We start from the raw sequence: 21,376 nt of genomic DNA, 5'->3' as shown, positions 1-21,376 counted from the left end.
AACTCGACGGAAGGAGGGAAGAAACTCGATGGAAGGATGGGTCCCGAGCTTCATTTAAATCGTTCGAATTTGAGCTCGAGTGACTCGACCTAGCTACGAATAATTTTAACCGAACTCAACCGAGTTTTCTCACAAAAATTTATATTTAAAAATTTATATAAAATATATGTCAAATAAACTATATATAAAAATATACACATATTTTATATAAAATTGGGCATAACTTGTACTTAAAATTGAGCATCACCTTTGTACATTACCGTTGTATAAAATTATGGATAGTATCGAGTCGACCCAAACCTGCCTATGTTCGAGTTGAGTTTGATTTAAATATTTCGTACTCGAGTTCGATCCGAACTCAATCTTGAGCCTAAAATTGTTATCAAGCCTAATAATTTTAATCGAGTTCAAGCTCAAACTTACATTTAAAATTTTGCATAAAATACATGTCTAATAACCTTGCATAAAATTGTGAATGACAGGATAATTTTTTCTTTCCAATCAGTATAATCGTGTCCATTCAGAGGAATAATATAGGAATAATAAAGTTTCAATAAGTGCAAAATAAACAAAAAACTTACTAAAACATGCAATGAAGTCAAATATTGAATATTAAACCCTAAATAAATTCAAACAAATAAATCAATATGTCATTATAATATTTCATGTGAGCTTAGATTATATCACATAAACGATTTATATATCTTTATGATGGGATCAAAGTTTGTTTGTCAAGAAATTTTCTAGGCCTATGGGCAATTAGATTTTTTTTTCAGTATTTCTATCTCATCTTGATTAATCACTTAAGCATTTACATTGTGGGGTTAAATAATTATATATCCATAATTAATCATAGTTTTTTATGTCATTAACTTTTTTTAACTAAGTTTAATGTTTTCATAATTAAGAATGTTGTGGCTATTACTCAATTATTCAAATGTAAAACAAAAATATGACATCAAGATAATTAACTAAAATTAATGCCAATTATTAATTCATTGTATTTAGGTGAACGAAAAATATGTATAAAAAATTAAGTATGCATAAAAGCCTAAATAATTTTTTTCATAAATATGCATTTATAAATTCATATTTGCATGTAAAATTATTTAATTCATACGAAGTAAATGAGAAATGACATAAAAAACAAATATACTATTTTTTTAGTTATTCAAATATCTATTAAATATATCCAAAGATATCACTCATGGTTACATGGATTATAGGTTATTTTCATAACTTTTAAGTTGAGGTCGTGGATTCAAATCCCACACTCAACAATAAATTTTTTGTTTTTTTTCTTTTTCTTTAGGATTTTCGAGTTGACCGAGTGAGCCCAAATCAACTCAATTCGAACCGTTGTCTTCAACCTCCAGCCCTGCGTTAGCCTCCATCACCACCTCGACATCGGGCGCCATCGTAATCAATGTTGGCACACCTAACAAATAGAAATTTCCTCCACGAATTTTAAACCTGCAGAGCCAAGAACGCACGAGTATAACTCCCTCATTACACCCATTGGTCATTGTCAGCTATGAAGACCTGGACCGATGACGGTATCTCCACTGCGCCAATGTCTCAAAGTGCTTCCAAAATCTCGACAAATCCTTTACCATCGCCAACCTAGCCCTTTAAACAAATCTCTCCATCTTCCACCAGTTCAATGTCCATCACATAACCCAGCTTTTGCTACATCCCCTCCACCGAGGAATGCAAAGACGGCAAATAATGAAGATGCCGAAGAATGAAGACGACGAAGAGAGAAGACGCTCGCTTGAATCCCTGATTTACTACTCCTTGAAATTGAAGCTCGAAGAGAGAATAGAGCCTAAGAGAGGAAAGGAAGACTGAAAGCCGAAAAATATTAGGGTCGCCCCGAAAATTGCTCGTTAAGTAACGAGTCGACTCGCGAGCCGCCGAACCGAACCGTAGTTTGCTCAAACTCGTAAACGAGCCCGAACCTTATCCCAAACTCGGTTCAAGTTCGGGATTTTTGAGCAGGACCGATTCGGGACCTAGCCGAGGTCGAGTTATTTTCTAGCTCGGTTTGATGCGAACCCTCCCAAAAGATTGTTCATAAATTATCATGCTTTGCGCGTTTACTAAAAATGCAAAGAAGCCCACTAAGACGGTGGTGGGCTTCGCTACGCCTGTCCGAACATGGCTGTGGGAACTCACTAACGCCCTGTCCATGGGCTTCCAACCAGTCCATTTGTACTTGTGCTGATTCACTTTTGCGACTCTAATAAAAGCAGAGGCAAGGTTGCTTACTCGCAGGTTTTGCTTTAGATTCGTTCCTGCTAGGGTTTTGGGTTTTCGCTCTCACACGTAAACGCATCGAGCCAAAGATGAGGTATGTGTCAGCAGTCTCTTGAATGATGAACTCTCTTTCCCTCATGGGATCATTTTCCTTCTCTTTACTAATTTCCCTTAATTGTCAAGCACTCTGCACCCGTTCTCTCACTGGAATTTTCGTAATGCTCTTGTAGATTTCGCCTTGGTTTTTGGTTCTATAACTTCGATATCTCGGAAAGTATTGTTATTTTCTATTCTCCCTTGCTTTTTGAGTGTTTGGGCGGAGTCTCTGCGGGGTTATAATTTGTATGTTTTCCATAACAGTTATTCAAAGAAGAAAATCTACTGTTTATGAACTTAAATGTTTTCCATTTTTTCTGGGTAAACTTTGATACCCGGGGTACGGGGAAAATCTGTTTAGGGACGTAACGGTTATGTTTTCAGATTCTAAACGGTTGTTTTTTCAGGTATAGATGGTATCATTTCGATTTGAATAAATTGTTATACATTTAAGTGGCCCTTTTTTGTTTAATTGTGCCTTGTGGGGTTTTTAATCTGTGGTCCAGTTCTAGGTTATCTTCATCTGCTTCCAGATGCTGTAGCGTGATGCAATTTGAGCTTATTTAAATGAGAAATCACACTGGAAGTCCAATCTTGATATAAAGTGTCTGCTTGGACTGAGTTAGTGCATTTTCTGTAAAAACGGATATTTAGAGGTGCTTTCCGTATGTTCTAGGTAATGTCTTAAATTTAACCTTAGTGCTCGGATGCCCATGTCATCAGCACCCTTGTGCTATTAAAGGCAACATTTTCATACTTTGATTGTCTGAAGCATCCCCAAGTTTTTTTAGATATGTTCCTTAACCTGTGGTAGTTTAGCTGGTCTGAGTCATCTTCCTTGATGTCCTGGCGTTGGCAATGCAATTTTATTTATAAAGTATTGACAGCTCAAGGAATGGAACTGTGAATTTTCATTCTCCACATCTCCCCTAAAAGGTCCTGGTTCCTGTGAGGTTGTGTTTTGGATTTCTGTTGGGATGTATTTGTCTATGCTTGGCATTCATGCAGAGAAAGAGACAGCTGGTGTTATGTGTAGCTGATGGTTACTTTTGTTAGTGGTTGCTGTCAGGAGTTTGTTCACACTAATCAATTTCAATGAGGAAGTGTTTTTGAGTTCAAAACATGAACCTGCATTTTCTTTTTAATGTTTTAGTTTAGGCGACTTATGCATTATGTTGTTTAGTTGGTAGTATACTTACCATTTGGTGAAGATACTTATAAATCTAAGATTCTGGATGGATGGCTACTTGAGAGGTAGTCTGTTTTTGCAGGGGCTTATATGTGTCCCCCTTCTTGTGCTGTCAGTGGATGGCTCCCTGCCTTCCCCTCCGCTTTATGGAATCTCCATGAGGCGGAGCAGAGGGTGGGGACCTTACCCTCTGCTGGCACAAGAAGGGAGGAGCGAAGCTTCCCATCCATTACTCTATCTACAACAGGGGAGGTTTCCCCTGGTCTTCTACTGCCACTTGATGGTGGTGAAGCTTGGGAGTTCCTTCTATGTTGCTGTATTGAACAAGGGGAAGAGAGGGGAACTGGCCTCCCCCCCACTCTGTACTAGAGCTGTAAATGTATCCGAACCCAAAATCTCGGATATTATCTGAAATGGGGTTCCATTGGAACTTAATTGGATACCTGCTAAAGGATCCAATATAGTTCCAAAACGGCACCTGAATTTTGAGGTCCAGATCCAGTAAATATATCTGAAATCTCAACTGTTGGATATAAATCCAATGGTGGTGGCTGATCTGTTATCCTAGCCCTCCCTTTCAAGCCTTCTTTTTTTCTTCCAGAAGTATCTGTCATAACTCTGCATTGACCGCTCTTGAAGTCCTCTCTCCTGTCTCTTTGGCTTTTCTCTGTTATCTCTGCAACCAGAAAAGGCTGAGAAAAAATGTCATCACACTATCCCGTAAGCTCACATTTCTCTCTTCTTGCTATACAAAGAGTACTCCAGAGTCCATAGGGAGATATGACCCGACAACAGTATCTCTCTGGATTTTCCACTATCTCTTTTAAAAAAACATCTGTCTTTCTGTTTCCCTGTCTTGGATCTGAAATGCTGCATCCTTGGCCTCTCTGACAGCTTGACAAATTTCTAGTGCATGTGCAAAAACAGAAGCTCCAACTGCCGCTACTAATCTTCCCCCTGTCTAACTTGCTTGATTTTGATACCTGTAACTTTATTCTCATTTATTTCCGTATATCTGTTTTCTCTCACTCAGTGTCCCTTTCTCACATCCTATCTCAGCTTCTTTCTTCTCTTGCAGCCCTTCTCCCTCACTTCTTTCTCTCTTTTGCTCTTTGGCCTTTATTCTTCCCTTTCCTTAGGTCCATGTGGTTGTTTCTCAGACTCTTTTTCCCTACGGCTATCAATATTATTTTTTCTCTTATCTTTTTTTTTCTGTCTAGCTCAATGCCTCAAACTATACATCCTATTGTTTTGTGTATTTTTCATCATTCCATGTTTGGAGCTTATAATATGTACTGAACAGGTTTTCTGTTTTCTAATAACTTTTATTTGAGATTTCTAGTCATTTTTGTTATAGGTTCTCAGATCCTGATATTATGTGATGGAGCGGATTCAGATGTCTAGCTTTGGATAATTATTCAGATTTTGGATATCTGTATAAAACAGATCGAATCCAGAAAGGAAGTCCAGCTTTGGATAGTTATTTGGATGTTGGATATCCAAATATTTGTAAACAAATTGTACCCAGAAAGTTTATGTCTGGACCGAACTGGCAAACATGGCCCTGTCAACCGGGGTTGGGGTTGAGTGGCAGGAGGGAATTATTTTCTCTTGCCTGTGCTACCCAGACTGGTTGAACTGGCAAACATGGCCCAGTCAACTGGGTCTTGTAAGTGTATGACTTGGACAAGAGACTGGGTCTGGTTGATCCTTGTTGGTTAGGCCAGGGTTTTATAACCTTCAACTCAATGATGGAACATTAATATACTATATTTAATAAAATTGTGAGCTCATTTTGTCTCTTGCTGTGGGATATTGATATACATGGTCATGGTTCAATTTTTGGTTTTTAAACTTTTGCTATCTTTTATTGTTGCTATTAGACGGAACATTATAAGTAGTAGATCATGGGTCATTCCGTGCTTAGTTTTTTGTTTGCATTGTTAGAAGCATAACATAAGAATAGAAAACAAAGAATGGGTGAATTGTGTATGGTGTATGTCTGACCTTGATTGGTGATGGTTCAAATTTTTGTAGTCGTCATCCTGAATTGAAGTGGGCTCAGAGAGCAGACAAGGTTTATCTCACTATCTTGTTACCTGATGCAAAAAATGCCAAGGTCAATCTTGAACCAGATGGAGTTTTCTTGTTCTCTGCTACTGCTGGATCAGACAATCACTCCTATGAACTGAAGTTGGACCTTTTTGACAAAGTTAACATAGAGGTAAAATGATTATGCTGATTGTTTTTTAAAGTTCAGTTACTAAATACTGCACCTGCATTTTGTTTTCATTTACTATTTATCTCTAACTGCATGACTGTATCCAGGAAAGCAAAATAAATATTGGTGTTAGGTGCATTTTCTGTGTGCTGGTGAAAGCAGAGAAAGTGTGGTGGAAGAAACTATTGCGTGGTGATGAAAAATCTCCACACTATGTCAAAGTTGATTGGGACAAATGGGTCGATGAAGATGAAGATACTGGTTTGCTATCTATTATTCTATTTGCATTTGAGTTTTAAAACTTTTTATTTGTGATCAAAAGTACATAAATGCATACTTCTTTCACCGCAGGTGCAGGAGATGTGGATTTGGATGGGATGGATTTCTCGGTATGAATTCTCTTATTCCTGTGCTGTCTTATTGAGTGCTTTGCTCTGGAATTTGATCTGATTGATTTTGGTAAATGCAGAAATTTGGTGGCATGGAAGGCATGGGTGGCATGGGCGGCATGGGCGGCATGGGTGGCTTGGGTGGCATGGGTGGCATGGGCGGCATGAGCGGCATGGGCGGCATGGGTGGCATGGGCGGCTTGGGTGGCATGGGTGGCATGGGCGGCTTGGGTGGCATGGGTGGCATGGGCGGCATGGGCGACGAGTTTGATGATGATAGTGAGGATGAAGGTACAATCTTTCTTCTTTTGACTTCAAAACTAAGTAGGAGCCTTGGATTGCTGAGTTTGCAGTGTTTCTTTGGCACTAATAACATTTGTTGCATTTCAACTCTCTCAGGACAAGTGGCTGACGAGACAGAAACCACTGCGAAGACAGATGCTGCCGAAAAGGTTGAAGAAGCTCCTCAAGAGGCAGCAAAAGAGGCAACTGCTAGCACGTAAATAGCAGAATCTGAATTTAATCTTCTGGCAGTTATAGAGAATGTGCTCCGGTCTTGCGTGGTTTTCAGAATGAAATCAGTGGCTCCTGTGTCTCCGTCTGGATCCAGCGGGATGCACTGCTTTTCGTTATTAAATTTTATTTGATGTCTGGTAATTACGGGATCCCAAGGCTACAGACGAGGTTCCCATGTTTGTCTGGCTAGCATGAACGGTGTAAACTTTTGATTGGTTTTTTGCTTTAGCCGGATATGTCCGGAAGTGGGATTTATGACTTATGATGTTGCTAAACTAACGTTACTCTCATTGCCACGCCTCGTTCAGTTAGTTTTACAAGTGCGTTCTCTTTGTGTCCTTCGTGGTGTGACCGAGAGGTTTGTCTCGATCAGTTCAGCAGGTTGATGAACTGTTTTAACAGGCGTTGGTGTAAGAAATTTTGCATGAAGTAGATAACTTTAACAAAGAATAATACCTTCGACTACTTTGGCTACTAAAATCGGCTTTTCTTCCTGGTGAGGTCGTTTGAGCTGAATAAGTTCTTTGGTATAGTTTGTTATGATCCTATTTACTAGCACAGTCACTTGTATGCAGATAATCTTCTGGGATTGGAGAATTGGAAAGCAGATTTCGTGCTTGGAGGAGTCTCATGTCGATGAATTGACACAAGTTAATCCATGTCTGTTATTTTTTCCATTTGAATATCAAATTGCTCCAGAACTCATTTTGATTTGATATTTTCAGTGTACCTTCCATATTCTTCTTCAAATTTTGAACCAATTGTATGTTTCCACTTTGTAGGATTTGCCTCAAATCATCAAAAAAAGCTTATTTCTGCTTCTGTTGACGAACTAGCGTGTATTTTTTTATACTAATGGATACATCAATGATGACAACCATTTAGAATCAGTAAGTAATAGCTTGAGGATCCTATGTACATCATGGTTCAGATCACCAGACGTGCTAGATTTTCATCACTTCTTGGTTTGTAGAAGCAGTTTGTTCCAAATACAGGTATGATGGGGTCTGAGAGAACCTAACTTTATGCTTCAAGGTCTTAAATAATGCCATCATAATCTCATCACGGTTTTGTGTTATGCTTCAGGTGACGAATGTGGGCACTTCTATCGGAAGGGTGGGGTTCTTTGGAGGGGGAAACCGGTTATAAGTGTTTGAAACTTATTGCTTTTCTGATGTGGAATAGTGACATTGGGGAAAAATAGAGGGGAATCAAAGAAAGAGAAGATAAATTGAGAAAAAGAAGAAAGAGGAGTAGAGAAGAAGAAGAGAAAGATCGGGAAGGGGAGAACAAAGGTTAATTCTCAATATATCTCGGTTCATGAAAAACAGTAAGAGGCCTTAGCAATTACTATTTACTTGGAAAATATCAAGACATATCTTGAGGTGGCCAAAACTACTTCTCAACTCCTCAAAACTCCTCAATACTTCTATCGTTCGATAACATAAGTGTAACACTGTTTTGGATACCAAACCCTTCTTCAACCTCTCAAAGTGTGGTATCATTTGCTATGTACTTAGATAATAGGGGTACAAATTCTACCACCAGGACACGGTAGAAATAATAGAGGTGGCCAAGGAAGAGGTGGTAGAACTGGCTCTGGCCCTTCGAGGACTGATAACCAGGTTTGCACCCATTGTGGTGGACAAAATTATCTAGTGGACACTTGTTGGAAGCTTCATGGCAAGTCAAACTAGGCTACTACCCCAATGAGAAAAATGAAGAAAAACCCGAGTTACAAACAGGCAAGAAGACTGTCTCAGGTGATGATTATGAATTATTACAAATGATGAAGACCTTGATGGTATCTACTCCTACATCTTCTACCATTGTTGTTGCCACCACTGCATCTGGTATGATCTCTACTACTACCTCCTCTTCATTCTGGATCATTTGCTCAAGGCCCTCCGAGCATCTTATAGGTAAAAAAAGTTTATTACATTCCACGTTGTTAAGTTGTGGAGTCTAATCAACGCCCTACGTTGAGTCGGTACACGAATTGACCTTTGCGATAAGGTCTCCATTGGGGTTGGAAGGGGGGCGGGAAACTCTATCCCAAGGTTGTGGGGGCGGAGACCTCACCCGGTCTACGATATATTAACTGTTGTTTCATTAAGGGCAGTTTGGGAATACTACTCTTGTATCGTAGTTGCCATTTTTTTTTTTATACTTGGGGTGCCGCTTTAGGGTTTTATCATCCGAGGAGCATCAATTGCGGTCGAGAGAGGTTAGAGATAAACAACTCCTGTAAGTGTGTGCGATGTCTTTTGTAAACTATTTCATCTTCGTAGTGGATTATTGCAGTGGCGGAAGATGGGATGTAGTCTCACTTTGAGGCGAACCTGTATAAATCTTGTTTGTTCTCGTGCTTGTTTTTCCTTTTTTCCACGATTATTATTATTGCTCTCGTTAGTTTGGAATTAGGGCGTCTAATTCCTAGCAAGTGGTATCAGAGCTTTGGTTCATGATTGAGAGCAATGGCTGGCAGAGAAGAATCGACACTTGGAATCAACAAGTTCGATGGTATGGATTTTGCGTTATGGAGGATGCAGATAAAAAATTATCTATACAGTAAAAAGTTGTATGCACTGCTTTTGGATATAAAACCAGAAGATATGAAAGATGACTGGAATCCTCGATAGACAGGTGTTGAGAGTAGTCTGGTTAACACTGTCGAAGAACGTTGCTTACAACATGACGTTAAAGAAAACCACAACAAGGATGATGAAGATTCTGTCTGACATGTATGGGAAGCCTCTAGCAAATAATTAGGTACATCTCATGAAAAAACTCTTCAATATAAATATGATAAATAATATATCAGTGGCATCGCATTTGAATCAGTTTAGCACGATTGTCAATCAATTGACTTCCGTTCAAATTAAATTTGATGATGAGGTTTGTGCTTTAATTCTTTTGAAGTTTCTACCAAATTATCGGGAGCCTATGAGGGCTACGATCAACAACTGTGTAGGCAATGGGAAGTTGATTTTTAATGATGTTCGGGATACCATTCTTGCGGAAGAAGTTCATAGAAATGACTCTAGAGAATCGTCGACATTTAATTCTGCCCTAAGTGTTGATACTAGGGGCAGAAACTTCAAGAGGAATTCCAACAAGGACAATGGTAGAGGGAAGTCCAAATTCGAAAGGAATGTGAAGTGTTGGAATTGTGACAAATTTGGTCACATAAAGAAAAATTGCAAAACACTGAAGAAAGATGAAAAAAAACGATGCTGCAAATGTAGTGACTGAAGAGGTATAAGATGTTTTATTCTTGTCGATTGATAGCCCTATTAACTCCCGGGTGTTAGATTTAGGAGTTTCTTTTCACACCATTGTACACTGTGAGATTATGGAAAATTATATTGTTGCAGATCACGAGAAGGTGTATCTTACTGATGGAAAACTTTGGGATATTGTTGGTATTGGTAATGTCAATTTGAGGATGTCAAATGAATCAATTTGGAAAATTCACAAGGTGAGACATGTACCTAAACTGATGTGTAATCTGATCTCAGTAGGGCAGCTTGATGATGAAGGTCATAGTGTGACTTTTAATGGTGTTGGTTAGAAAGTCACTAAAGAAGTCATGGTTGTTCGAGGAGTTAAAACTAGAACTTTGTATATCACTTCCAATTGGAAAGACACTGTTGCAATTGCTGATGATATTATTGATTCTGACTTGTGGCATTATTGGCTCAGTCACATGAGCGAGAAGGAAATGAAAGTGCTTCAGTCCAAAGGGAAGCTACCAGAGTTGAAAACTGTAAACAACGGTTTGTGTGAAGGCTGTATTTTCGTCAAGCAGAAAAAGGGTTAACTTTTCTGAGGTTGGAAAGGAACAAAAGATAACAAAATTGGAGTTGGTTTACATAGATGTGGGGGGACCTTTAACTATTACTTCCCTTGGTGGTTCTAATTACTATGTGACATTTATTGATGATGCAAGCAGAAAGGCATAGGTTTATTTCTTGGAAAAGAAATTTGATGTCTTTGATACCTTCAAGAGATGGAGAGCAACAGTTGAGATTGAGACATATTTGAAGGTGAAGTATTTATAATCAGATAATGGGGGAGATACATAGATGATGATTTCAAGTGATATTGTGCTGATAATGGAATCAAAATGAAAAATACCATTCTTGAAAAATTTCAATAGAATGGTGTGGCAGAGAGGATGAATAGGATTTTGAACGAGCGTGCTAGGAACATGAGATTTCATGCAAGATTGCCAAAGATGTTTTGGTCTGAGGCTATTAGCATTGCTGCTTATTTGATCAACATAGGTCCTTCAACACCATTGGATTGCAAAATATCAGAAGAGGTATGGAGCAGCAAAGAAGTAACATTTCTTTCTTGAAAGCTTTTTGTTGTGTTTCTTATATTCATATTGATTCTCTTGCTAGAAGTAAACATGATGTTAAATCTACGATATGTTTCTTTATTGGCTAATCTAGTACTGAGTTTGGTTATCGCTTTTGGGATGACCAAAGTTGGAAGGTTATCAGGAGCAAGGACATGATCTTCAATGAAGGTGCCTTGTATACACACAGGTCGAGAACATAGACTGAAAGCACAAGTGATGAAACCAAGAAGTCTGAAGTGATTCAGTTAAGAGATTTTCCAGATATTGAGATGGAGGATATTGCTCAGGAAGACTAGGAAAACGTACCCCTAGAAGTAAATCAAAACATTCTTGTGACTGAAATCAAGAGATCTGCCAAAACTAGCATACCACCACAGAGGTACTCTCATGCATTGAATTATATTTTGTTGACTGATAAAGGCGAACCAGAGAGTTATGAGGAAGGCGTGCAAGTTGATGAATTAACCATGTGGAAGTTGGCCATGAAGGATGAAATAAATTTACTGTTATCTAATCACACATGACACTTGATCGAGCTACCAAAAGGGAAGAAGGCCTTCCAGAATAAATGAGTGTACTAAATAAAAGACGAACATGATGGCAACAAGTGGTACAAAGTAAGACTGGTAGGAAACAACTTTCAACAAAAAGAAGGCATTGACTACATTGAGATTTTCTCTCCAGTAGTGAAATTGACTACTATTAGAACAATTCTTGGATAGTGGCAAATAAAGACTTGAGTTTAGAGTAGTTAGATGTAAAGACAACCTTTTTTCATGGTGATTTGGAGGAGAAAATTTACATGATGCACCACAAAATTGCAAAACATAAGGAAAGAAAAAATGGTGTGCAAATTTCAAAAATACTTTAGTCTTAAACAAGCTCCAAGACAATGGTATAAGAAGTTTGACACCTTTATGAGTAGTAATAGTTTCTTGAGGTGCCAATCAGATCATTGCTGTTATGTGAAGAAGCTTGATGACTCCTATATCATATTGTTACTATATGTTGATGACATTTTGATAGCAGGTGTATTCAAAAAAGAAATAGATAAGTTAAAAAGGGAATTGTCCAAGAAATTTGCAATGAAAGAATTGGGTGTTGCAAAACAAATCCTTGGGATGAGGATTATAGAGATACTGATGTCTTGAAACTGTCACAAGAAGAATATGTGAAGAAGGTACTAATCAAATTGAACATGAATGATGCAAAACCAGTGAATACTCCTTTGGCTAGTCACTTTAGGCTATCTAAGGAACAATCACCTTCTACAAAATAGGAGCAAGCCAACAAGGCCAATGTGCCTTATGCTTATGCTATTAACATCCTCATGTATGTCATGGTATGCACTAGACCAAACATAGCTCGTGTAGTGGGGGGTTGTGAGAATATATATGAGTAATTCGGGTAAGCAACATTGGGAAACAGTGAAGTAGATTCTCAGGTATTTGAAAGACATTGTAGATTGAACCTTATGTTTCAAAAAGTCAGACTTGGGATTACAGGGTTATGTAGATGTTGACATGGCTGGAGACATTGATGGCAGGAAGAGTACCATTGGATATGTATACACATTGGGTGGTACAATAGTTAGTTGGGTCTCTAAGTTGTAGAAGATAGTTGCTCTTTTTACTATTGAGGCAGAATATGTCACCATGATCGAAACCAACAAAGAGATGGTATGGTTGCAGTCTTTTTGGGAAGAATTAGGTCTCAAGCATGGGAATAATGTGTTATATTGTGACAATCAAAGTGTTATTCATTTAGCGAAGAATCCTGTTTATCATGCCAGAACAAAGCACATACAGGTGCGTTTTCACTTCATCAGATAAACTCTAGAGGATGGAGTCTTAGCACTTGAAAAGATTCAAGAAAGTTAGAATTCGGCTAATATGTTGACAAAGACTGTTACGATTGAGAAATTGAAATTGTGTGCAACTTCAGTTGGACTTAACTATAAGGATTGAGAAGTTGTTGCCGCTGCAGAGGAAATATTGATGATGGATTAGTCTCCAAGTGGGAGATTGTTAAGTTGTGGAGCGTAATCAATGCCCTACACTGAGTCGGTACGGGGATCAACCTTTGCGATAAGGTTGTGGTGGGAGCGGAACCCCCGCCCGGTCCATGATATATTAACTACTGTTTTATTAAGGGCACTTTGGGAATTTTCCTCTTGTATCGCATTTGCCCAAATTTCCTTTTTATATCAGGGTTTTATCATCCGAGGAACATCTGTTGCGACCGAGAGAGGTTAGAGAAAGACAACACCTGAAAGTGTGTGTTTTCTCTCTTGTAAACTATTTCATTTTCATAGTGGATTACTACAGCAGCGAAAGACAGGACGTTGTCACACCTTGAGGGGAACCTGTATAGATCTTATTCGTTCTCCTGCTTGCTTTTCATTTCTTCTGCGATTATTATTATTGTTTTCGTTAGTTTAGAATTATGACGTCTAATTCCTAACACGTCTCCATATTTTCCAAACAAGTATGTTACCACAGCAAATGAATCCCAAACCAAAGTTCTTGGGAAGGGATCCTCCTTTGCTACACCCACACTTCCACTTACTGATGTCTTATTTGTTCCCCAATTTTTATAAATTTTTTTGTATGTTAGTTAGTTAACAAAAATGTTTAATTGTTTTATCACATTCTCACCTATTTCTTGTGTTTTCCAAGATCTAGCAATGAAGGAGGTGATTGGTGCATGCCATAAACATTGAGCCTCTATTACTTAGACTCGTCTCTTTTGACTACAATTTCCACTTCTCAAACATAAGCAAAATTATGGTACAACAAATTCAGATATCCGTCAGCAGCATCACTTCAAAACCTGTTTCAGCATCACTTCAAAACCTGTTTCCTTTCCTTGTCTGGTTTAAATCGTGATGTCTATTGAGCAAACACCAAAGGACTACATATTAAATTATTTCATGTCATGGTGTCCACTCAATTTGGCCAAAAAATACAAGTCCTTTGTTCTGATATTGCCAGGGAATACCTATCGGAAGAATTTTAGTCCTTTTGTAAGGATAATGGTATTATCCACCAGACATCTTGTGCCTACACCCCCCAAAAGAAAAAATCGACATCTCTTTAATGTAGCTTGTGGCCTACTCTATTATATGAATGTGCCCTATGTTTATTGGCTTCATGCAATTCTTCCAACTTGTTTCTTTATTAATAAATTATCATCTTTAATATTTAGTTATAAGTCCCCATATTCATTGTTATTTTCTAATGAAGACCCTTTTCCCCTTACTTTGAAGGTCTTTGGTTGCACATATTTTGTTCATGTCACATCCCACAAAAGATTAAGTTGGCTCTTAAGTGTATCTTTTTGGGTCAAATCCCATACCCACAAAATATATGTTTACTATAATCGTTCTCTTTGAAAGCTAATTTTGTCTAAGGATGCCACATTTTTTTGACACATTCTTTTATTCTTCAAAGGACACATCCTAAATAGGGTGAAAGAATGACAAGAAAAAAAGAATTTTTACATCAATGCCACTATAGATAAATTATATCTTATAACAATGAACGTGTTCTAGCAAGTTGTCTTTTGGACCTTTAAACGGATTTCTTTCTCTTCTGAAAAAACTTTTCTGTGTAATAGAACCAGCAAGTCTCGACTTTGCTACAGACAAATCTTCTGTAATGTGCAAACAGCATTTATACAATACTAACAGCAAATGTTAATAAACTTAACTACGGAATGCTGAAACATTTAATACACTTGAAATCATTGCCTGAGCTGAAATAGCTGGCAAATTAGACGAGCAGAAATCCTGCCATGGCTCTGCAACTTCAGTTCCGGTAGTTTTTTCCTGCTCAAGATCACCCATAAACGCCTCGTAAACTGATTTACCGGTACTCCTAGCTGCATCTCGAGCCTCCGGCAACCTATCGTTCAGTAAATCTGCAGCAATTTTGATCAGATTTGACAACCCAAATTCCTTCATTCCTTCATGAGTCTGCAAAACAGAAAAATGTCCAGAATCGGCAAAGGTTCCGTCAAATGTCCTGAAGAAATTTCAGGGAAGAGCTTAAAATAAATTAAGAGTCGGCCATACCATGTTGGAGATACAGTTGGAGATAGACACGGCAGCTTTAGCTCTGACCTTAGGGTTGGTATGTTTAACGTATGAAGCTAGTCTTTGGAGCAGCGGGCATGGCGGCAGTGAAGCTGCCATGGTAAGAAGCGCTTTGTGTGCTTCCTCGCAAACGAATTTCTTATCCTGAGAGGCCGTCAGCAGAAGACGAAGTAGCTGCACCCACAAGCATTTGGGTCAACAATTTCCATTTTAAAATTTCAGTTAAAGCTTTCTTTTTGGTTTCTAAGCGTTCTTTCTGTGGTGAAACTATTGGTGCCAGACCAATCTACAAGCAGCGGTTTGAGAGCAGCACGAGATACAAAAGCTGGGGACTTGGGGGACGCTTACCAGTTGATCAAAGGCTTCGCTGGTTGGTGGGGAAAGCAGGAGATGGCCAAAGCACTGGAAAATATCGGCAGAAGCCAAGAGTGATGTCTTGCAGAGAGCGCTCCTTGGACTCTTCATGCATTTAACCAAAACTAACACAACTTTGTCCCTAATTCACATAAAGAATACAAAGGAAAATTAGGGTTATTGATCACTGAAGTACTATGAGATCCATCAAGGGAAATGGAAGGATATAGAGCCATAACATTTTGAATCTTTCCAATTCACTGTCTCTAAAGAGGTAAGTGAACCGAGTAAGAATCGCTTACAAAATTGGCACTAAGAGGGGGGTATGACGTAGTGATAATCTGCGAACATCAGTCAGGGCTTCGCAAACCACCATCCAATCCTTTGAATCTAAGTTGTTCAGCAACCCCTGGTGATTTTGGCAATCGGAATGTCAAGAAAGGAAAACGGAAAAGGCAAGCTTTCTAGAAGGTAAATGACCCAAAGGATAATTGTCAAGATTCAAACTTGCGATGGTTCTGTACAGAAATAGATTTGAAGATTAAAAAATACCCAGAAATCCAAAAAGCGAAAATGACCAAGAATGAACAAATGTCTTCATTATTGAGGTTAGGAGAAACTACCATTTAATATTGAACGCTCTAGAACTAAAATCCCTAATATGAGGCCAAACAATGCGGGTATCGCAACTTTATCTGTATTCAAAATCCTGAAATTGCTGTATAGAAACAGCAACCAATTTGCTGTGAACCCTAGCAATAATGCCAAAAATGTTATCATACAGAACAAAGAGAAAATAAGAAAATTAAAGGGTTTACTTGGAGCTTCGCTTCCGGCTCAGGTAAGGCCTTAAGGTCGTGGGAAGCAGCATATTCAGGCGTAGGATCCATCGGCGCTGTGTTCTCGTCATTCACGACGGACTCTGGAGGAGAACGAATCAAGTTTGCGGCAACTTTTGCGATCTTTTTGGGTCTTTCCGGCGAGAGAGGTAGAGCATTGTCAAGAGACCTGAGAGCCATTCTTCTTTGTGTCTTGCGTTACAGAGAACAATCACCAAGGTGGAGGGAGAGCGACGAACAGTGAAGACACAGATGTGGAAAGAAGGGGATTATTATAATAACAATAGCACTAATCCCTTAGATTTCAAATTTCAGAAAGAGGAAAGGAGGGGCAAATATCGCTTTTCGTAACGGCTAGTCGGCTACATTTTTTATTGAGAGAAAACTAAGTAACTTCTGGAGTCCAGTCAAGAATTCAAAAGGTTTCAGCAAGAACCGGACAAGCCCTCGAGTCTGGCTAAAAGCGAAAGTCAAGCAGATGAATGGGGTGATTGATAAATTCATAAATATGAATAAAAACATAAAATAATTTAAAGAAAAGTTCGAGGAGAGCCCCTCCATAGGCACTCTAAGTCGAAGGAATAACATGACCCTGGAAATGAATAATCTCACATGGATTAGTGAGTACAAAGATCTTGAATTTATAAGTTAGGAACGAAGTTTCCTAAGTTAACTAATCATTTTGGGATAAACCATCTAACTTCACATAGTATCAAAGTTTTGGCAAAGAAACAAGTTTTTGAAGCTTAGAGGAAGAAGAAGAATACCAACATGAGAAAACTTATCTTCCAGAAGGTAGAAGGATAAGTAGAGGATTATGCCGATTAGGTATGATCGTGCATTGTGTTTTTTCTTTCTTCATTTTCATTATTATATGAGTTGTATTATAATAAGTAGATTTTTCACTATAAAGGGAACATTGCTCCTTTCACTATCTTTAAAATTTTAATATAATGAAATTAGCAAGAGAAAGAATTGATCATGACTGTTTCTCCCCATTCTAGGAGGCTAATAACTTCTTATGGTCGTTTAAACTTAGTGTCCCATTTGGCGGTCTGAAGAAAAAGCAAAACCACTACGTAGAAGGTGGAGATGCTGGTAACAGGGAAGACAAAATCAATGAGTTGATACGGCAAATGAATTGATCAGTTTCATGGTTATACATGTTTGCCTTTTCTGGTATCAAGGTTTTTCATTAAAATCCAGTTTGTGTCATCAGTTTCTACTCAACTTTGAAGTAGCATCCATTTTTGAACTTTTTTTGTAGTCATGAAATACAATATCCCGATCAAAATCAATGAGCTAGTTTTGTTTGTGGACATATGTTCGTCAAGTGCTTTTGTTGCTCATTTTCACTTTGATGGTTCCTTTGGAGCACTACGTGTATTCTCTAGGCCGAGCAATATGTTTTTGGCAAGTGCATGATACAAACATGAAATGCCAAAATATAATGTTTGCGTTCAATCCATAACGACAAAAGACCCTATTTTAATGTAGAAAAAGTTTTAAAAATGCTATAAGATAATTTACTTGAGATGTATATGAGATGAATGGTTAAAAATATTTGGTTTCATTCATACATGACTTGGTGGTTAACGATGTTTGCTTACTTTCATATATGATTGTTGGAAGACACTTCAAAGTGATATCAATGTAATTACATTTCCCATGTCAAATAAGTGGCAAATGAGGTAATTTAAAGGTTTTCTCATAAGGATAGCACAAAGCTGTAAATATCTAAGAAGATGTATATCTTTTCCTTTTCAAAGCTTGTAGCCCTAGGTCATTGTAGTCATTGTAAACTTCATTCTACAACTATAAATATAGGCCCAAGGTATGGGATAAATCATTAAGTCTCTCCTCTCTCTCAAATTCGTCCTTAGAATTGTTTCCTCTCCCAAGCTCTCCCTCTCCATATCTATAGCCTAGTTCTCTCTTCTTTCTCTCTTCTCCTTTATTCTCTTCCTTTTCTTCTTTTCCTCTTTCACTACCTTGGTCGAGGACCTTGTCCTGGGATCCTAAATTCAACAATGACCTTTTCAAAGACATGAATGTCTATCTTACCAAAATAAAAGTTGAAGTTGAAAACCAAACGAAGAAAAAGATGAAGCTTCTCCTTAGTAATAGAGGAGAAGCTTCTCCTAATTTTTTTTCCGTGTTTGAGACCTTCGAAATTGAGAACCAAAAACAACATAAGATTTTTAAGTCAGTTTTACAATTTTATATCAAGTGTCTATTTCTTATTTTTCATAACAAAGTGGAAAGGAGAAATCGTACCTTTGTCAAGATTCATCTTCAATTTAAAAATAAAATAAAAAGCTTATTCATAATAAAACATTGCATGCCTTCTCCATTAAAATGGAGAAAAAAAAAGCCTTCACCTCCAATTAATTTACATCACTTCAGTTTTTATATGCTATCCAGCGTTACCCAGTGCATCAAAGTCAATTCATTTAGACCTTACTTTCACAGGCTTAAATCCATGTCACATCTTCAAAAAGGAGGTATTGCTGGGCATATCACAAGATGATTGGTTCCCTAATCACCGCCGCACTTCAAAGCTAAGGTTCACTGGATCTCTTCTCCTCCCATCGTACCCTGGTTGGTTCCCTCCGGAAGAGGAAACTTGACTTAAGAATCATCTTACTGCTGCTAAAGGGTGACAACCTTCTTTGATAGGAGTAATTTATGAGAAGGCAGCAAAGACGACGACGACAGCCTAAAGGGTAACGTTATTACAGTATAAAAAAGCTAACTCAAGAGTTTCTTTAAAAGTCCATCCCCGACTTTGGAATGGAGACGAGAGGATCTGGGCAGAGAAGCACATATTCGAGATGGAAGAAGCCAGGAAGATGGGTCCCAAGGGTGCAGCAAGTGGCAATGTGGAATGAGCCACTTTTGAACCCAGAGGACAGAACTTGATTACAGAATGGGAATATTTTCTCTGCTGGCTGACACTTGAGAGAAAGTCTTGGACTTCAAACCTCAAAGGATCTCATACTTCCATGTGCTATGTGGTCCGTGGTTACCCGATCCGGGGATTCTCCATGGCCATCCACCCAGAGCCACTGGATGGCACGAATCTTACTTTCCCTTCGGTGACTACTCACAAATGCCCTACGCATACTGTACCTTCGGACTTCATTCAGGCTTCAGGGGTCCATGTCCTTAAAGTAGGGATATCCATCTCGCACATATGAGGCTAGCGTCTCAGATTTTTTAAGGACGGAACACATCTCATGGCTCTTAATGATGTCTCAAACCTAGATGTCTGAGATTTTTTACATGGGAAGAAAACTGAGATGCCTACTCCTGGTTGAAACTGGGAAAACAAAAATTAGAAAAAAAATGGATTTACTGAAGCTCAAACTAATTTCGGTGCCAGATTTTTAACTTTCAAGTGGAATATGAAAAGAAAAAAAGTCGACGGAGAAATTTTAATTACACTTTCTGAAAGAAAGAAAATGAAAATTCTGATCTTGGAAAATGGAGATTATTTCTGTCTTTTTTTCTGCCTTTTTACGTAGATTCTTTGAAAAAGATGTTAAAAGGGTTCGGGGAATTAAAGATTAAAGTCAGTATCTATGAAAAATATGATTCGGCAAATCATGGAATCTTATTTTTCCTTCTACATGCTAACAGCCAACTGCTTTTTTTTAAACAGAATTATTTGATTTATGAATACAATTACGCAAATAAAAAATTACAAAAGACATAGAATCCATAGTATCCTGAGTGTAACAGTAATGATTTGTAAACTTTTTCAAAAAAAATCTTTAAAATTTGTAAAAGATTTGTTACTTTATAAGTCTTTTCTCCTGGTGAGATTCTAATTACAGCAAGTTTATAAGAGTTGAAAGAAAAAACAGAAGAGATCAAGAAGAGGAGCTCAAGCAGAGGTCCAGTACTGTCTACTCAGTCCTGAGCAAGAATCTTATTTCCCTCTTCCAGAGGATGAGGACTGAGGACTTCCCTTTTCTGTGGCGGAGTTCTTGTGGCAGCGCACCTGACAGACGGCCGAGGTCGATCCACATGTTGCTTGTTTTCCCTTTTTCCACGATTGAAGGTCTTCAGACGCCAGAAAGAATAAAAGAATCAATGAACTATACATCGAACATCCTCTTTTTGACTGATTCCATTTCAACAAAGGAATTCCATCGCCTTTCTGCCTATAAATAGCTTACATGAACTACTTCGGTTTCATCAGACCAACCCAAGCATCCCCTTCAGTCGTCCATAGATACCTTCTAACCGGATCAAGAGAGCCGTCGCCGTCCTTTGTTGTCTTCAAGTTAAACTTTACCGTCTCTTCATAACTAGTTACTACACTTAGGCGCCGTCCTCAGGTTGATTAATTGCAGCGAGACTCGACAACCCTTTTTCGTTTACAGTTTTTTTGTTTTTTGGGTACGTTAGATCAGGCATTAGCAGTCGAGATGAATAGAATATTGGCAATGGCTTCCCAGCATCCAGTGCTCATCTTCAGCCTGACCTCCTGCTGCATGTGCCATGCGGTGAAGTCGCTCTTCTTCGAGCTAGGGACTAATCCGGCGGTCCACGAGCTGGACGAGGATCCCAACGGGAGGGAAATTGAGACGGTGCTCATCAAGCTAATGGGGAAGAGGCCGGCAGTGCCGGTTATCTTCATCGGCGGCCAGTTGGTGGGCACCACTGACAGGGTCATGTCTCTCCACCTCGGTGGCTCGTTGATCCCAATGCTTAGACAAGCCAGGGCTCTTTAGATGTTTCATTACCATGTTCCTCTTTCCTCTCTTATATCTACTATTCTGCAAGAATAAGCTCACTCTAGGTTCTGCTTCAGAAATTACGTCAATGTTGATGCTTATGTACTTTGTCTGTAACTAGATAGTGCCTTCTCTCTCTCGTCGTCTACTCAGTGTAACTAGTATTTCTACTTCTTTTTATGAAAAGTCGTCTCGTGAATGATTCGCTTTGCATGAGACAACACTTCAGCTCAAGCATTAAAACTGCAGACTGTAATTGAAAGTTAATACTGTTTTTAAGGTACTTAAACAACCATTACCTAC

The 21,376-nt window shown here is 38.5% G+C and overlaps 3 protein-coding genes across 3 annotated transcripts; 2 read left to right on the top strand and 1 right to left on the bottom strand.

Moving 5' to 3' along the window:
• Positions 1–2,264: 2,264 nt before the first annotated feature.
• Positions 2,265–6,960, top strand: LOC137957162 (uncharacterized protein Os08g0359500-like). Its single transcript, XM_068804896.1, has 6 exons — positions 2,265–2,353; positions 5,582–5,768; positions 5,873–6,026; positions 6,117–6,154; positions 6,235–6,445; positions 6,554–6,960. The coding sequence occupies exons 1-6, from the start codon at positions 2,349–2,351 to the stop codon at positions 6,655–6,657; spliced, it is 699 nt and encodes a 232-aa protein (XP_068660997.1). The 5' UTR covers positions 2,265–2,348; the 3' UTR covers positions 6,658–6,960.
• A 7,634-nt stretch (positions 6,961–14,594) lies between these two features.
• LOC137957161 (uncharacterized) lies at positions 14,595–16,570 on the bottom strand. The gene is made up of 5 exons (XM_068804895.1): positions 16,308–16,570; positions 15,792–15,898; positions 15,484–15,631; positions 15,115–15,309; positions 14,595–15,015 (listed from the first exon to the last, which is right to left on the bottom strand). Exons 1-5 carry the CDS (start codon positions 16,506–16,508, stop codon positions 14,746–14,748), a joined length of 921 nt encoding a protein of 306 aa, XP_068660996.1. The 5' UTR covers positions 16,509–16,570; the 3' UTR covers positions 14,595–14,745.
• Positions 16,571–20,782: 4,212 nt separating this feature from the next.
• LOC137955112 (glutaredoxin-C1-like) lies at positions 20,783–21,070 on the top strand. The gene has a single exon (XM_068801983.1). The coding sequence runs from the start codon at positions 20,783–20,785 to the stop codon at positions 21,068–21,070; it is 288 nt and encodes a 95-aa protein (XP_068658084.1).
• The last annotated feature ends 306 nt before the right edge of the window (positions 21,071–21,376 follow it).

Source organism: Aristolochia californica, unplaced genomic scaffold (genome assembly GCF_029961685.1).
Source record: "Aristolochia californica isolate CCGP_79_NKW_82.1479 unplaced genomic scaffold, dmAriCali1.0.hap1 SCAF_2, whole genome shotgun sequence".
NCBI lineage: Eukaryota > Viridiplantae > Streptophyta > Magnoliopsida > Piperales > Aristolochiaceae > Aristolochia > Aristolochia californica.
This window is presented reverse-complemented; position numbering and strand designations above follow the sequence as displayed.

Bases quoted from the DNA above. Each gene is read 5' to 3' on its own strand.
- LOC137957162 (XM_068804896.1), top strand. The intron at 5,769-5,872 runs GTAAAATGATTA...GACTGTATCCAG, and splicing joins TTGACAAAGTTAACATAGAG to GAAAGCAAAATAAATATTGG. The intron at 6,027-6,116 runs GTTTGCTATCTA...CTTTCACCGCAG, and splicing joins CGATGAAGATGAAGATACTG to GTGCAGGAGATGTGGATTTG.
- LOC137957161 (XM_068804895.1), bottom strand. From the start codon at position 16,508: ATGGCTCTCAGGTCTCTTGACAATGCTCTACCTCTCTCGCCGGAAAGA. The intron at 15,899-16,307 runs GTAAACCCTTTA...CAAAATCACCAG, and splicing joins AGCCGGAAGCGAAGCTCCAA to GGGTTGCTGAACAACTTAGA. The intron at 15,632-15,791 runs GTAAGCGATTCT...TATGTGAATTAG, and splicing joins CCCCTCTTAGTGCCAATTTT to GGACAAAGTTGTGTTAGTTT.
- LOC137955112 (XM_068801983.1), top strand. From the start codon at position 20,783: ATGGCTTCCCAGCATCCAGTGCTCATCTTCAGCCTGACCTCCTGCTGC.